The 17,133-nt window shown below is 46.9% G+C and overlaps 1 protein-coding gene across 2 annotated transcripts in view; it reads right to left on the bottom strand.

Moving 5' to 3' along the window:
* Window positions 1-17,133, bottom strand: part of RBM6 (RNA binding motif protein 6) — a 58,824-nt gene that overhangs the window by 13,090 nt on the left and 28,601 nt on the right. For both annotated transcript variants that reach the window (XM_058812728.1, XM_058812729.1), the window contains 3 exons: window positions 3,202-3,276; window positions 1,586-1,646; window positions 63-131 (listed from right to left, as the gene is read on the bottom strand). In XM_058812728.1, the coding sequence (XP_058668711.1) occupies window positions 63-131; window positions 1,586-1,646; window positions 3,202-3,276 (205 nt within the window). The remainder of the gene's footprint in view (window positions 1-62; window positions 132-1,585; window positions 1,647-3,201; window positions 3,277-17,133) is intronic.

The raw sequence follows: 17,133 nt of genomic DNA, 5'->3' as shown, positions 1-17,133 counted from the left end.
ACTGCCTGTGCAAATCACACAGACATGAGCAGAACCCTAGAGATGGGAAGGGCAACTCTTACTGAATTCTTGCTCAGCCGATGTGTCCTCTCCCTCAGCACCACCTCTGGACTCTGGGCCTGCTCTGCTCCCTGTAAGAGAGGCACACTTCAGTCCACTTCACACCCATCAGTCACAAAGCATGCCAGAACTCATACAAAGCTGCAGTAACCACTGCAAATTCTTGAGACTTGCTTTGTTTCACCCAGTCATAGAGAGGTTATCTTATTGCACCCTTTCCCAAGAAAAGCAGGCCAGTAGGAAGCATTCACCACAATCTGTCTTCACAGCAGGTAAAAGGCTCTGTTTAATTTGCTCCTGGGCAGTTTCATTACAACCCACAGCTACGGTGGACCAGCTGTGTGAATTTTGCCTTCTCAACACTGATGGAGGAGCCACAGAGCATGGAAAACACAACCACAGGGACAGGGCTTCAGTAAACAGAGATCTGTGCATCAGCAATGGATGTACTATCCTTCTACCTGAGACAGGAGTGCAATTCATGGAAGTCTGCTCAAGGATAAGAGTCAAGGCTTACACAGTGGCTGTAATGGCAGGCAGTGCCAGAGGAGGGTGGAAGACTCACTCGTGGCACTACAGCCCCTGGCACTGCACCCAGGGATGGAGAAGGTGGGCACAGCCATCATCCCAAAGAAATCAGGTCCTCACAGAAGTGTGTTTTGGCTCTTGTGCCCTCCCACCCCAGAAATCAGAGGTGTTGGGTGGGGTGAGGAGAAGCTCCTGGAGAACTCCTATCACACATTTTTTACAGAGAGCAAGGTGAGTTCAGCAGCTCCAATCCTGGATTCACCTCTTATCTCCTCTCCCAAGAACAAGTGATAGGACAAATGGAAAGAGTCTCAAGTTGCCCTGGGAGAGGTTTAGATTAGATATCAGGGAAAATTTCTAGACCAAAAGGGTGGTCCAAGCACTGGAACAGGTTACCCTGGGAAGTGGTAGAATTACCATCTCTGGAGGTGTTCAAAAAATGTGTAGGTGTGGTGCTTAGAGACATGGGTTAGTGGAGGACTTGGCAATGATGGGTTAATGGTTGGACTTGATTCCAGAGGTCTTTCCAAACTTAATGGCTCCATGATTCTGTGATCCTAATCTGCAAGTCCCAAAAGTGAGGCAAATCTGAATCTCTGAGTAACACTAAAACCATCTGCATCTCCCAAGGAAGGTGGGTTGAGGGGAAGCCATCTCACCTACAGAGAGCAGTACCAGCTCACAGTGCCAGAGGACACAACTGTAACTCCCTGGATCAAAGGACAATACCAGACAGTAGGAGGGAAAGGCTGTGGGCAGTAAAACACCCCTCCACCAAGCCTCACAGCAGCAGAGAACCTGACAGCAACCCATTGCATGTAACATCTTTGGTGTGGACAGGCAAAAAGGGTCTAAATGAAGGAAAACTAACAATCCTCCCACACAGTGCTCAGCTAGTCCACCAACAGGGATGCCATGGGAAACCAGAAGAGAAACTTACTTGTCAGGTTAGATGAAACTTTTAACTGACCAGGCTCAGGGGAGCAGATATACTCACCATCTCTTGGGAGCTTGCAATAGGAACAGGAAGATCTGTAGCCCACAGTACACACCTTACACTGCAATGGAAGACGGACAGCATGAGGAAGTCGTGTTTTGAAGGCAGTGGGTACAACCTGCTCCAGAATTCCAGACTCTGCAGCGTGCTTTCAGAAAGTAACAGCCATGAAAAGTTACAGTGATGGGGAATGGCAGCAGGGGCCTTTGCTGAAATTGTGGGTACATGCTCATATGACTCACAGCTGGGTTTGCCTTGGGAACAGGGCTTTCACACAACTATGGAGCACACATTTATTCACTAGTCCTTGAGATGGAACTCTGCCTCCTCCCAAGTGATGCTGGATCAAAAGCTCCCTGCTAGGCACAATGTTGATTCAAAGGGTCCAAAGTTACCTTGGCATTCTCTAACCTGAATTCACCCCTCAAGCAGTGCTGAAGTCTTTATCTGAGCTGTAGACACTGATGTAATTTGGAGAGTTCATAATGAGGTGTATGCTAACCAAGAGGCAGAGCTGTACAGGCTTGGATGGTTATCCCACCTGGAGCCCCTGTGGGGAGAGCCAATTGCCCCATTTTCACAGCTCTCACCAAACACAGCACCCCTGACTTCCTCAAATGTATTGCTACTGTTTCATAGCAATTTCTTCCTATGACTGAAGCCTTGTGGATGCTCTGGGGCACAAAAAAGCTCCTTCAGGCCATGGCTACACACAGCAACAGTGGGGACATACAGTGCAGCCACCTCAGTGCACTGAGAGCTGTTTGAAACCATTGCTTGAAACTTGTGTCTCCACCTCCAGAGCACTGCAAGCAGAGCTGAGGCACAGAGCAACAGCTCTGCTTGCAGCTGAGTGCATCCATTCAGCTGGATGAGGGTCTCTGTAGCCCAGAGTGACCCAGTGGACAAGGTGGGACTCTATCTAGAACCAACCCATTCAAGTCCTGCTGCAAACTCTCAGCCTGTAGTCAGTGGGAATGCAGGCAATAATCCTGTCCTTTCTCCTGCAATCACCTCCAGCCTGCTGCAGCCACAAGTTCCTGTACTGGGAGAACCTTGGGAAGGGCATAGGAATAAACTGACCCTTGGGCAATGGTGCCTTCCCAAAAATGGACCAGTTCCAGCATGAACTAGACTTGGCTCATGCTGCCTAGACTTGGATCCATTTCCCTGCTTCCTTCCCTGCTGCACTTACCACAGCCACAGCTAGACCACAGGTTCCTGTGTGAGGCAGAGGGGTGGTTACACACATGAACCAGAGCAAAGCCTGTTCCATTCTGGTTGGCAGAATCACTGTCTCATTGTGGTTTTTAAGGAGAAAGGATCCACACGCTATTTTCTCTGCATTTTAAAAAGGAACTACTGCATGGGGACAAAGCTGCTCTGTGCATAAAAAATCTAAATCTGGCTACCTGTACCACACCCATATGCATGCAGAGGTGAGACCTAAAACAAGGTAGGCAAAAAACACAGTTTAGAAAGGGCAACAGCTTCAGGGCAGGTATTAATTACTCTGAGGGACTTTGGCCACCGAGCAAATATCCAAACTCCTCTGAGCTGCCACTGCCAGGAGTGCCAGCAGGGGAAGCAGAAGGCAGCTCTGAGCACATACTTACACGTTTGCAGCGCCAGAACTCTGGGCAGGGAGTGTATTCAAGGGTCACTTCCTTGCCACCGATGGTAAGAGTTCCCTGTTGAGACAAGGGGGTCAATGACCAACGTGCCCAGCACACACAGGTTACTCAGAGGCAAAGAAAGGGGTGAAAGCTCTGGTTCCTAAAGGCCTTGCAAGTGAAACAGGGTGAAAGGGGGAGAAAGTCTCCCAGTTCAGTTAGCTGGAGCTTTGCCATGAAGTGGGAGGGAAACAGCCTGTGCCCTGCTCTAGCATGGAGCTACAAGGCTGTGGTAGCTAGCTCCAGAGGAGGCAGGCAGGAGAGGCCTTGCCACCTCCCAAGAAGAGCAGAGACAAGGAACTAGAGTGGGAAACTGCTGTAAGCTGCTTTAGTCCAGGTGCTGGCAAGGGGCAGCTGGACAGACTCCCTCATGCCAGCCACCAGGTTGGCCTCAAGGCAGCTACTCGAGGAGGAATGTGTGGAAAAATCCTCTCAGGTGAGAGAATTTTCATACTTGGGTTAGTCTTCATGCCAGTCATGAACCCATGGCTTTTCTTCAGAGAAATACACCAGAAATGTGCTGCTGGCCCTCAGTCAGCAGAGCCAGTGCCCTGCAGCCAGCCCTTCCCTGCTGAGGCTGGCCTCGAGCACCTGAGCAGCAGCACCTAAGGGCCTCCACTGCCCACAGATACACTGCTTCCAGATCCTCAAGTGGTGCTTTGGAGATGTGCCAACACACCCACAAGCTCTGCTGAAATACAGATAGAATGGGTCAGAGGTACAGGTTCCCTGGCTCCTGCCTGGAGCAGCAATGATTGCTGGTGGCTCCCATCTGCCAGGGACAACAGGACATGCCTGGGCACGCAGGATGCAGGCAGGCCAAGTCACAGATGCACACAGCCAGGAGACATCTCCTGTCACTGGAGGCACCGCCAGACCACGCAGCCTGGACTTCCCAGTACCACAATTTGAGACTCAGCATCAACAGAGACCCAGACCCAGGTCTCCCAAGTCCCAGGAGAGCAGCTGCCTGACACACAGACAGATGCCAGGGAGCTGTAAACAGTCCCAGCCTGTTTTGGGGACCTCTGCTGAGTCAGAAGCTTCCCAGGTACTCTGACCCAGGAGCCTCACCATGCAAAAACCCCCAGTGCAAACCATGAGCATGAAAAAACAAGTTCCCAGAGTTATTATTCAGAAGTCATGATACACCCATGCATAAACTGCTCTGCAGAACGTGAGGGAGATGCTGGGGAATATGCAAAGTGGGAGTGAGGAGTTCATAGAAGGGAATCACTGAGTGGCAGTACAACAATCCTTTAACTCCTACGAAAGAACACGGCAGGGTTCCACCACCTCCCCTCTTCACATCCTGCCTTTTATGAACCAAAGCCATCCTTTCCTACCAGGCCTATGTTGAACACTTTGAGGGGTTCCTTTCTGCCACCCAGCTGCTTTCCAACATGGATCTGCCTTTGCCTGACAGAAAGCTGAGCCATTCCCACACCTTGCCGAAGTCTGGTGTGTGCACTCAGAGCACCCTGCTGCATCTTTGGAGAACCTGCTCAGGGCCTATTCACAGCAGGGAGCATTGCTCACTTCACCTGTTTATAAGAGGCTTTGCACCCTCTTTAAGGCATGTCAGGAAACACAAATGAGAAAGGGAAGTGGATATCAAGGCTGTCCCAATGGAACTGTTGGCCCCTGAGACAGACGTGCTCCCTCTCCCAAGCGGGGTACCCACCACATCCCAGCACACACTCAAGAGATGGGCAGTGCCAGGAGCAGGCTAGAAATGCCCATGGGTGCCTCAGGGCACACTGAGCAGAGGCAGGAGGAGAAGGCAGGGTGCACATCCTCATGAGCCCAGGGAAGTCCTGGGGAACAGCAGCCTCTCACCAGGCAGCTGCAGCCCTGCCTAGGAGCTCAGGAAACCAAAAACTCGATTAGAGCACATCTCCTCTGGCAGGGGCAATCCATCACAGAGCTTCATCCTTCTCCCAGCCACTGAGGACAAACCTTGCCAGAAAGCCTTAAGATTATTTTTGGTTTTATGGAAAATGGTATTTAAGTGCATGTTGTGCTGGTGGTGCTGGTCCCTTCCGCAAATTCCATTTTGGGAGGCTGCAGAAAGTGTCTCTTGCATAATTACTCCCTGATTTCCCTAACACCCTGCTGATTGCCTGCTCACTTTTTCAGCAAGCTCTCTCTTACTGATTTCTTCTTGATAAAGTAATTTTCAAGGTTGCAATCATCATTTAACTCTCCAAAATGAGTCTTTCGCTTAGGACACACATTGTCAGGATTCAGTGGCTTTGAATTCCTCATTCTCCCATTTTGTTACTAGATTCCATCACAAATATTTTCAGAACCTTTATTTTATCTAGTGCCTGTCTCTGCTTAACTCCTCTTCATCTAGATCTTTTACTGTGCAAAAATTTTTGGATACTACTCTAAATTTCAGTCCAATTGAGCAGATTTCAATTGAGCAAATCTTGGTGAAATGACAAAGATTTTCTGAAAATTTCAGGGAATAGTGATGGGGAGGGGGAAGAAGGGTAAGCTTAAAGTATGCCGCATATTGTGTCTGGCACCATATTTCTTCCAAATTCAGGCACTTTATCCTGGACTTTTTCACCAACCTGCACTATGTCTGTTAATTCCTCTGTATTTTTAATACCCTGTACTTTGGAGCAGCTTGGCTTTTTCTAAGTCAGAGTGAAACAGAAATGTCTCTCTGGTCTTCCCAGTCAGGAACCTCCCCCTCATAACTAGCAGTAAACACAGAGTTGACTCACCAGTGGAGGGTTTAAAAGGCAGCACAGCTTTGCAGCACCAGGACAGCAAGCTCTCAGCCATGGAAATGCCCACATTTCCAAGGGCATGAACAGATTCTACTGTTTTCTGAACTGCCAAATTCATCAAAACAGAGCATCAGGACTTCACTGCTGGGAGCAATGCTTTGTGCTACTGTTTGAAACCTTTCAAACATAGTTATACATGGATTTTTTGCTTAGAGATCATTGGAGATGCAACAGTGAATTCTAATCCAAGGGATACAATTCAGTCTCAGCCAGTTCAGCTACTAAAAAATCTGCCCTATGGCCAAGTATGTAAATAGTCCTGTCAGCAGACTGATCCATGGAGCAACCCTGCCATGAGATGGTCCTAGAGAGCTGTGCCAGGAAACCATAAAGCCTGTTTGCAGAGAGCACACAGAGTGCAGCCATGTCTCAAAGTGCTTCACTGAGCAGGGACAAACCCCACAGGAACATGTTGCTTTTACAGAGGGAAAGAAAAAAGAGAAAATCCCTTAGCCATGATATCCACAGGTGATGCAATCCTTCTGAAAGCACTTTGGAGACTGTGTCAGCAGGGCACAGGGCTTCAGCAACAAAGCTAGTTTCACTAAAGCAGTTTCCATGCTTTTTGTTCCCAAAAGTAGCATTAAAGAATACCAGGAATGTAGGCCTACCTGTGAGAAAAAAGCCAGACCACACCCTAGGACATATCACGCTCACTTTTGAAGTTGGGTTTAGTTCACCTCTAGTTTACCCTGTGTGTAACAGCACTCCTCTGCACAGAGCCCAGCCTGGCTCTGCAAGTACCTGAGCACTCTGATCCTGCTTCCTAGAGAACCCATGGAGATACTGCCAGGGCCAGGAGACAGCCTGCTGCAGGTCAGGCACGGCACAAGCCACTGCTTCAGCTGCCTTGCTGTCCATTAGCATTTACAGTTAGCACGCTGGGCTTTTTCATGCTTGTTGACAGCCTTTTAATGATGATGACTGGGGGTTGAGGAGGGGGAGAACTTGCCAAAAAAGTATCTCTTTGCTCTCAAGACTGAGATGACAGAATACAAATCATCACTGTCAAAGCTTCTGCTAACTGTTTCTCTAAAAAAAAAAATTAGAGCATCCAAGAGTGACCTAGAAAAGTGGAAATGTGGAAGGAGAGCTCTCAGAACACAGCCACTCCCTCAAATAAAACCAGGCTTCTCCTTTGACTGAATCTATCCAAACACTGAATTCTTCAGTAAAATTTCCCTTTGGAGCCTCCAAGCAATGAGCTGACAGCGTTCCAATATTTCACCCCACAGGTCATGCCTGGGCAGCTACAAGTGGGACTGTGGCACCACAGGGAGATGTGGATGCAGCAGGCAGCACCACCATGGACTGCTGTGGAGGAACGTGCTCCAGCTCCTCCAGAGGGATGGCCGCAGCCATCCAGCCAGGATGCCACCATCCCTGGTCACAAGGAAGACCACAAGTGCCTGACTTAGTGGAACAGCAGTTATCAGTCCCACCTTTACAGACAACACACCTGGGGTGATGCACATCAATTCTGGAACAGAACCAAGGCTCAGCTACCAAGCACCCAAATCCACAAGGATTACAAAGCCAGACTTTTCTTCTTGGCTACAACCCCAAGGCAGTGCAGGAGGTGCCTCCACCACAAGTGAACCCTTCTTCAGACCACCTTTAGCAGCTGGCTCATGCACAAACCAAACACCACGTCAGCTAATTATTTCCTAATATTGTTTGTGGTCTGATTAAATGGAAAATATCTGTACCATGAACTGAAAGGTTCAGGTATCCTTCTTGCTGAGTAATAACCAAGCTGGAACACTGGTTATGTGGCTCAACACGATAAAAATTAACTGAAAATACCATTTGTAAACAGATAAAAAGTTGCATACGAAGATTAGGACAAAAGGATGCTTATGGGCAGCACAGTAAAGCAGACACATTAAAATACCACACTAACCTTGTTTACATGATGTTAATTCAGCCCTCTTCTGCATATTTACTATAATTAGGATAGTTATTCAAAAATCAGTATACATCCGTCATTTAAAAATTATTTAAAATTATTAATGACAAGTGTTTATTGCCTTGGGAATGCTCAGACACTACCCCAGGAGGCAGTCTGGGAATGCAGTGCATGCCCCTGCTCCCAGCAGCACTTCTCTGAATAAAAAGCTCTTGCCATCCTCAGGGTACATTCCAGCCCTGGCCTCCACATGCCCTGGGTGGCACAGCACAGGAGACAAGGGGCTGACAGCACAAGCCACGTTATCTAATTGGAACTGCAAATCAGAATGCATTCAGGTTCTGCTCCTATTTGAGTATGGATTAGAAATGCAGATTTAACAGCCCCCAACCACCACACAATACAAGTTATGTAATGGCATCCTATTCCACTGGCATGCACCATGCAGAGGCTGAGTGGGAGCTGGCAGGGAGAGCACAGGGTTCTCTCCCTGACAGGATTCACCTCCAAATCAGGCAGGCAGGTGAGATCAAACACCAAAGGTCTCCCTAACTACCCCCAGCTGCTCGTGGAATTGAGGAGGCAGCACCTTCCTGGGATGAAGCAGAGGGCAAACACCTGGAAGGGTAAGAGACCAGCTGGATATATTTCAGAAGATCATCTCAGCCACAGAAACCAGCTTCTCATCCCCTGTTTTCCATATGCTGAAGTTTTTATCCCTGAACTCATCAGCAGCTGCTGTACAAGGGACTCAACTGCACAGAGCAACAGGCAGTACATGTGCTTACCTCTGACAAAAAGCAGATGAGAAAAGCTGTGAACCCACAAACCACAACCCATCTCTAATTAAACAGTCAGAAAATGGAACCTGACATGGAGCTGAAGAAACGAGCAATGCAGGCTGCTGCAGGGTACTGCAGCAATCTGGCATTTCCTACAGCAAAAGTAACTACAAGCAAATTCCTCATGAAGTGGGATTTTCCCCAAGGCTCTCAGCCTCCTTCTCGAGCTCTCAAACCAGTTGCAGCTCAGGGATTGCTTTTTATTGGCCTGATCGAGCAGTGCATCCAGCACTCTACTGCTGAGTGGCTTACAGCCAAGGCAGAAAATTCAAGATATACAAGGGAAAAGGATGGTTTGAAAAGTGGTGGATCCCTGAGGAATTGTTACATCGCCAAATGGATCCAAACAACTTTGCTGTGCACTATTATTACAGATTTCTATCAAGGCTAACACTGAGATGACAACTGACAACATAAACACTGTGTTAGTGGCCACCCAAAGAGCAGGACACTTGGCTCTTGGGCATCAGAGATGCTACAGAACTGAAGAGCACGTGGCATCACCTTGCAGCATTTAGCAGTAAGGCATTTATTTCAACAGTGATCCAAGGCCAACCAGCATGGCATGCTCAGGGCTCCTGGTCTTCAGGGTCAGGAGAGGCCTGAGAATGAGAGCCCAAAGCTGTCACCATCCATCCTGAGCTGACAGAACACTGCTTCAGGCACACCACTGGTGGGCATGTTAAACAAAACTGGCACTAACACAGAACTAGGCATTAGGAAGATAACTGAGAGAGTCCTAAACATTCAGTAGCTAAATGTAACAGATTAAGATGCTATATAAGGATTATTTTAACCCAGATACCTTCTGGTACTTCTTTTTCAAAGTCCCTTTATTGAAAACCAGCACTGGGACCATCCACCCTGCCCCACAAGCTTCCATATCTACTTGCTCCCTCCTCAGGCCTCCTCCTGCCTGGTTATCCAGGCCATTTGTCCTTCAGCGGAAGGTGCCAGTCTGCATCCTTTAAGTATCTTATTTCCACAGACACCCCAGCTAGCCTGCTGAGACACCTCCAGTTTTCTTCCTACGGTTTCTAAATTCCCTGGATACCAGCCATCCCCTTTTTAAGCAAGTCCCAGTATCTTTCTACAGCTCACCTCCCCCCACCGATATCCTTTTCGCAAATACACACAGAAATTGCTTTTCAGACTATGCCAGCTCTCTACATTTTAATGCTTGAATTTTGAACTCCAATTCAGCTCCAAGTTAGGACTCTCAAAGTGCTTATCTTTTAAACACAGCATTTGCTTTGCTTGTCAGCACTCCCAGCCCTGCTCTGAGAGCACCAGCACGGTGGGCACAGGCAAGCTCCCAATTACAGCTCCAGGGAAGATCACAGTGATGTGCCACAGCTGGGGAGAACACACAATGTGCTCAGCACCTCACGTGCTCAAGGGCCAGCTCTGGGCAGCAGGTGATATGAATAGCTGCTGCATTTCACCATTTAAGTAGATTTCAACCTGTCTGAAAGTTTTCTTTGATCCAGTGAAGCCAAGTGGACTTTCACATGCCACTCAAGGCCCTAATGCATCTCCTCCTGGCTAATGCCAACCTCCAGCTTCCCTCACTCCTCTGAAGAGGGCACCTTTGCAGATCAGCTTATAGGATCACTGGGAAAAAAATGGAAATTTTAAAATGAAAGCCTTTTCTTTGCATCATGAAGGAGTCAGAAGAGGATTTCTAGAGTCCACACAGTGAGGATCAGGGGACAACAGCTCAAAGAGGGACAAGTTCTGTGCTCTGGTGTTACTGGCTGTGCTTCCACTCCACAGCTAAGAGAAGCATGGAGTTAAGGCCATATAGTGAGAAACTCATGCATATGAGTTTCTTCAACAGCTGGACTTGATCTTAAAGGTCTTTTCCAACCTCAATGATTCTAAGTCAAACACTCACTTTCATGCTCAGAAAATTATCAATCAGGTTGAATCCTCTATTTGAAAAATATACTTAAACTATCAAAACTTAAAAGTATTTAAATATTTAGCATATTGAGTATCATTATTCACAGATGGCTCTAGGGAAGGATCCACCTGGCTCTGCCTCATCAATATTCCTTTACTTTTCATGGGCTGCTGCATGGACAATGTTTGAACAACAGCTGCTTCACAGACCCCCTTCTCTCCCAACAAAGGGACTTCCCTTCTCTCTCCAAAATGCTGCTCTACTGCCTGGACATATTTCTCTTTTATTTTTTTTACATGACCACCTTTTTCCTCAAAGGTCATCTCATCCCATCTCACTGTTAAACAATATAAGCTTAAGCACATTAGCACAATGCACTAATCCAGTCCAGGACCTTCCTGTGCACCTCCCTCAGGGATACTTTACAATTAGCAATGGCCATAAGGAAGCTGGGAAACAATGAGGAAACACCCTGCACCTTAATCATAGGTTTGAAGCACAAATATCAAAACCCTAAAGAGCATTCCCAATGCAAAATCATGGTGGAAAAAAAGGCTGGAAAGCTCTGCCTGAAAGGGACGAATTTATTGCTAGACAATTTAATTAAGCATTTGAAGACCCCACACAAAAAGAACACATGTTCTTCCACTGGAGCATGTACCTATGGGATTCCACACCAATTCCAACACCTGCACAGGGAACAGAACTCAGGGTGTTCTGTGCAGCAGCAAACGTTTGCTAAGAACACACCAACTGTGATGGGGAAGGGTGTGCTCCAGAGGCTCCTCCAGACACAGCTCCAAACTCCACTCTTAGGCACTCAGAGCCCTCCCTGGCAGTGCCTTCTCTGCAGCCAGTGCCCAGGCAAGCTCCCTGCAGGACAGTTTCTCTGCTGAAAGGACCCAAAAACCCTGGGAAGAGGAAGTACTGAAGAAAAGAGGGTTTTATCCTTAGAGACATCATTTCTCAATATTCCTAGATTCCCAGTTAATGACAGAAGTGGGTGTCTGATCCTGCCTCCCTCAGGACAAGAGCCCTGCCACTTGCCACCAGCAGTGCAACACTTACCTGTGTCCTCCCAGTGATGGTTCCCAGCACACCACTGTGACCTTGAGGTGGCCTGTCCAAAAGCCATATCCAGATCCTTAATGCTCACACCTGGACAGAACATCAAGGCAGCTGGCCCACCTTCAGGCTGGCACCTGTACAGATTTCTGTGTCTGAGCAGATGCTGCCTCCTGAGAGCTCTTCTCAGGAACTGATTTGGAAACCAGCTGCTTTAACCTCTTGGCTCAGTATTTGCCAAGAAACCTGACACAGCCTGAAAACAGTTATCCAAGCCCTTTGGAGGGAAATGATTTTTCCCTGCTAGCCTGGCTTGGGTGCAATGTAACACTAGTGGGTGTCACAGTTCCTTGTGGAACCCAGCACCTCTTCCTTTTTCAGGGCACTGAGGTTTAATAAGTTCATTCAGGCAACTGCACAAAGTCCAGAGGTAAATTCAGATCATTCCTTCCTGGTCAGTTCCCAGAACTGCTGAAGAAATGAATTTAGTGCCTTGTCAGGGTGCAGAAGGAGTGACTCTCCAGGCTCTGGTGGCTGACCTCAGCTCTTTGGGAGAGTACATCCAGAGAGGTGAGTGTGCAGGACAGCAGTTCCTCTGACAACCCTGACACCAAGGAAGGAAAAGAAACCAGTTCCTTGTTGTGCCGAAAGTGCCTCAGCATGGCTGAATTCCTAAGGGATTGGGAAGGGGAAACAGCATGCACAGAAATCTCTTTAAACTGTCACATAAGCTGCACAGCAGTGGGTGGCTCAGATATTGTGACTTGAACCCCCTGTGGGACTTGATTGAATATCTGGTGGCTCAGGACAGAGACTGGCCCGTGCAGACTGAGGGCAGCCAAGCACAGGGTACTGCCTGCAGCTCCCTGTGTGCTGCTCACCTCTCTGCAGCAAGCACTGGAACACCAGAGAGCTGATGCTTCCAGCTGCTCCTCTTAGAGCCAGATGGATCAATCATTTGCCTGTCATCAGCAGGTGCCTGTGAAACTTTCTGGAATTCACTTCTTACATTTAGTGATGTGCCCAGCACACACTGGAAGGAAGAAAAAGAAATGAGCTGAATTAATGGAAAGGACAGAGGAGGAGGCAGCAGTGGCAGTGGACACACCACTTCCACATGAACCAGGCCCAGAACAACAGCTTGTCAGGAAAAAAATCCAAACCACCTCAGCACGCCTCTCCAGTGATATCACAGGCTGGGAAGAATCACTCAGGCTTTCAAAACCTTAGGGCTATAAACAGTAAAACACCTTAGTCATCATATCATTAATGTACAGCTTTGCACCGTGAGAAAGCTTCTTAGTGAGACTTCTCAACCTGGTATTAAGTGTATGAAAATACATCTTGGGATTCTTAAGACCTAAAATTACTTTCTCTGTTAACTCTGCTCCTGAGATCCTTGATGGAAAAGTACATCAAATGTTTGCTTGGGCTTTAAATGCCATCCTGGCTCAAATCTGGTTCATGAAGCCCATCTGAATATTGCTAATTTCCTTGTCAGACATGGACTGTACATCACAAAAAATGAAGATTTCCCCAGTTGTCTATGAAAATGGGAGAAAATTACTTTCATTCTCTTGTTCTAAAGACAGAGTTTTAAATACTTAAATCTTATGTTTACAGCTTTATAGCTTTGACCCTCATTATAAATGTAATTTCTTACATGACAGACTTGATTTTATTCCCCTGTCCTTCAGAAGCTGTTTGTTCATCCTGTGGAAAGCATAACTAACTGAACTCATAGGTGGCCTGAAGAGATGGAGATGCAGGAGGCATGTTGTTGGATGCAACATCTGGTAGCTGTCAACACATACACACAGTGCAAGAGCACCACAAAATAAATCTTCAGGCAGACTGCTCCTTTACATCTGATAGCTTTTGTTCTGCAGAAGCCAGGAAGAACTTTCCACCTCCGTCCTACATCTCCTTGTACAAAACAGCTCCAAGATTTTCCCACACAACTTTCTTCTGGCAGCAATTGTAGCCAGGATTCAGTAAGTTGGTCACACAGTGCTACTGAGGACCTGTCAGTGGCTGTCCCATTCACAGATTCCCTGATATGATGGAAAAAGAAATTCTCCCCCTTATGTGAGAGGACTGGGGAAGTTGGTGCCTTTCCTCAGCAGTGCAGAGGGATTTTGCCTGTCAGCACTCTCATTGCTCTTCCCCCTCCTGTGTTTCCTGGTCCTGCACAGATGCAGAATGACAGCAAAACTCCTGATCTCTGATCTTGTAGCACACAGTGTTTCTTGTGCTCTCTGTAGGTATTAAAGCTTTAATAAGAGTCTAGAAGGTGCCCTGTGGCTTGCAGGGGAATGGGGTGGATAATAACTCTGTGTCCTCCTGTGTTAAATACCTGTTTCCTTCTTGCCTGTGATTGATGGATAATGACACAATAGCCCATTTAGGCGTGCCGCCCCCATTTTCCACTGTAATAATTTCATTTCTAGACAAGAACATTAACAACCCAGTTACAATCAAATGGAAACAGAAATTCACAAATAAAAGTTGCTGACTGCCAGAGCTTTGATCTTCCATCTTCAAACTTGAATCTGAATTTAATATTTTACTCCTATGAGTTTCACAACCTGAGCAGAAAACAGCAAAATGCAATGTACTCGTTTGGAATGAGCCCCAATTCCAGACAGCCAAATTTACATTATTTAAATTGAAAAGGTCCTATACAAACTCAGCTGGGAAGAAAACAGACTAAAATCCACATCTGAAGGGAATTCCAGCTCTCTCTCACTATCAAAACCCTAGATGCACAAAAAGCATACATGATTTCTACAGAAGGGCAGGAGACCATTTCTTTGAAGAGAAGGAAACAGTGGTTCTGCCTTCTTCCTTAACCCCAGGAAGCATGCAGTTCAACATTTTTTTCCACCTCTGGAGTCAACGTTTTACCTTCCTGTTCCAGCAATCCAACACCAGCAGTGCATCAAATAATGGAAAAGCAATCGCTGCTAAGATAGCACAAAAGCATGAACGAACAGTTCTGAGGCTGAAGCTCACAACAACGACTCATCAAATGAAAACTGCAACATTTTGGTGTGCTCCCACTTATCAAAACAGTCCAGATGGAGTCCTAGCATTATAATCTGGCTCACATGCTTGTAAAACATATCTGGTGTTCCCCTCGACATTGCTGGAATTAGGCTGAGGACTCATTGGACTCAGCCCAACAATTTGCGTCACCTCGTTCTCAGTGACAGGTCCTGTGCAAACCATTATGGCAAAACCCTGATAGGAAATGGTCTCACTCTGGAAATGAAAGTTGTGGTGCATTCACTGAGATGTCTTGATTCATGACTGAACAAGTCCAGACATTTCCCTCTCACTGCCCGCTCATCTCCCTTAAGACTCTTCAGTGGTATCATCAGCACTGTCCACTTCTCAGAGAACAGAGGGAATTTCTGAGAGTGCAGCTGCAGCTTGGTTAGTCACCAGCTTACTTAGAGGATGACTTCAAAAGCATCAAAGCAAATTAGTGGCATGAGTCCTACTACTTTCATATAGGAGCTTGATCAAGGGATTTCACATCCTAATCCAAAATCCCCTTCTGACCATGTACACAATCTATCAACTGCAGCCCCACACAGTCTGTCCTACACCTGATTTACCATGTTCCTTTGAAGCACGCTGAGGCTACGAGGCACACACCTTCCAATTGGTTACACAGGGATATATTTAAAGTTTCTACAGATCGTCACAGAAAATCAACTAATGCAAACTCAATTAAAAAACATACAGTCTGTGAGAAAGAGCAGCCAGCAGGAAACCATGGCTCTGTTTTAAGTGAAACTTGCACCTATAGGTAGCATACACAGCATAATCTATGACTAAGATTTCCCCACTGGCACACAATTATTCCATTAACACATTAGGAGGAGAGGACCTGACAGCTACAGAGACAGGGTGCCATCTGTATCCTGCCCATGCATCCAAAGATTACTTCAAATCTTTCCTAGCTCAAGGCAAGATCTCACCTAGAAACGAATTCAAAGGATGAGTGTTCCAGATGCCTCATCACTCAGGAAAAAGCTCTGTGTACTGAAAATGACCAAACCAAAGCTATTTCTTAGGGAATGCTCTGCCAGGGAGTCCTCTACAACACAACTTTAGCCCTATGGAAGGGGCAGAGGCAGACTGACCCATGGTACACTTTGCATGCACAAGCAATAACTTTCAGGTGCCCTCATTTTTACAACACCAGTGCTGGGTATGACCAAAGGTCTGGCTGTCCCATGGTGGTTCCTCACTCTGAGCCACCAGTGCAGGGAATATCCAACCTTTTCGTGCCCTGCAGCTGGGAGTGATGCAGCACAAGTACTGATATATCAGATCACACAGCCAATCAACCAGAGAGGACTGGACACCTGTCTTGTCAATCACTCACAGATCAAATTATTGAAACAAATTTCAGGAAATCACAATTATTTCCTCCAGCTCCTAGCACTGTAAACAGAACATCTAATCCAACAGAGAACAACTTGATTACCAAGGCATTTATAATCTATAGGGAAAGAATGGTTATTTCAGAATTACACCATCACACAGATTTGTTAATGTCAATGGGCAAAAAATTGCAACAGACCCATCACCAGAACAGAAATGCAGGGGCCAGGAGGGAGAGCATTTTCATTTTAGAGAAGGGTAGGGAGTGATGCTTTATGTGAAACAACCTATTTATATAGCAGCCCAAGCCAACCTCAGCACACAGAATAGATAATTCTGTAATATACAGCAATATTTGAGTCCTGAGATAACCCTGCTGGGCCACACATCCCCAGCAGCAATCAGAGATACTGAGGAAGTCCCACTTAAGCATGTGCTGCATGCTCCAGCCAGCTCACCCAGAAGCTGTCCTGTAGGACAATCCCATTGCAGAGCAGCAGTTCAGCAGCAGCAAACACACACAGTCCCACCACATGGGTAAGGTGAGGCTGAAGGAAAAAGGAGGACAGGATTTGGGAATACAAGCAGGGAGGTGGAGGGACATGGCAAGCTGGGAATCACACAAGTAGAGCAAGAAGATGCAGCTTCACAACTCTTCTAGTGAAAAGCGAACTTATTTTAAAACACATTGGATAGCATGGTTTGCTTCTCGAGGCAAGGCAGGACAGAGCTGCCAAGAAGGAGGTTGTAGTTTTTTTATCTGGGAAGGGCTGGAGAAAACACATTGATGGGAAGCTACTATTGGCTGAAAGGAAGAGTGTGTGAAGTCTCTGGCAGAAGATCTCTTACAACCTTCTGTGCCAAAGGAAGAGGGACTAAGAGGATTCACACGGCTTGGAGAGCTGAGATGACAGAAGATGTTGAGAAGACAGAAGAGAAAAAGGTCCAGAG

The sequence above is a fragment of the Ammospiza caudacuta genome, chromosome 12 (assembly GCF_027887145.1).
Source record: "Ammospiza caudacuta isolate bAmmCau1 chromosome 12, bAmmCau1.pri, whole genome shotgun sequence".
NCBI classification, from domain to species: Eukaryota; Metazoa; Chordata; class Aves; order Passeriformes; family Passerellidae; genus Ammospiza; species Ammospiza caudacuta.
The sequence above is the reverse complement of the archived record's forward strand: the minus strand, read 5'-3'. Positions and strand labels throughout refer to the sequence as shown.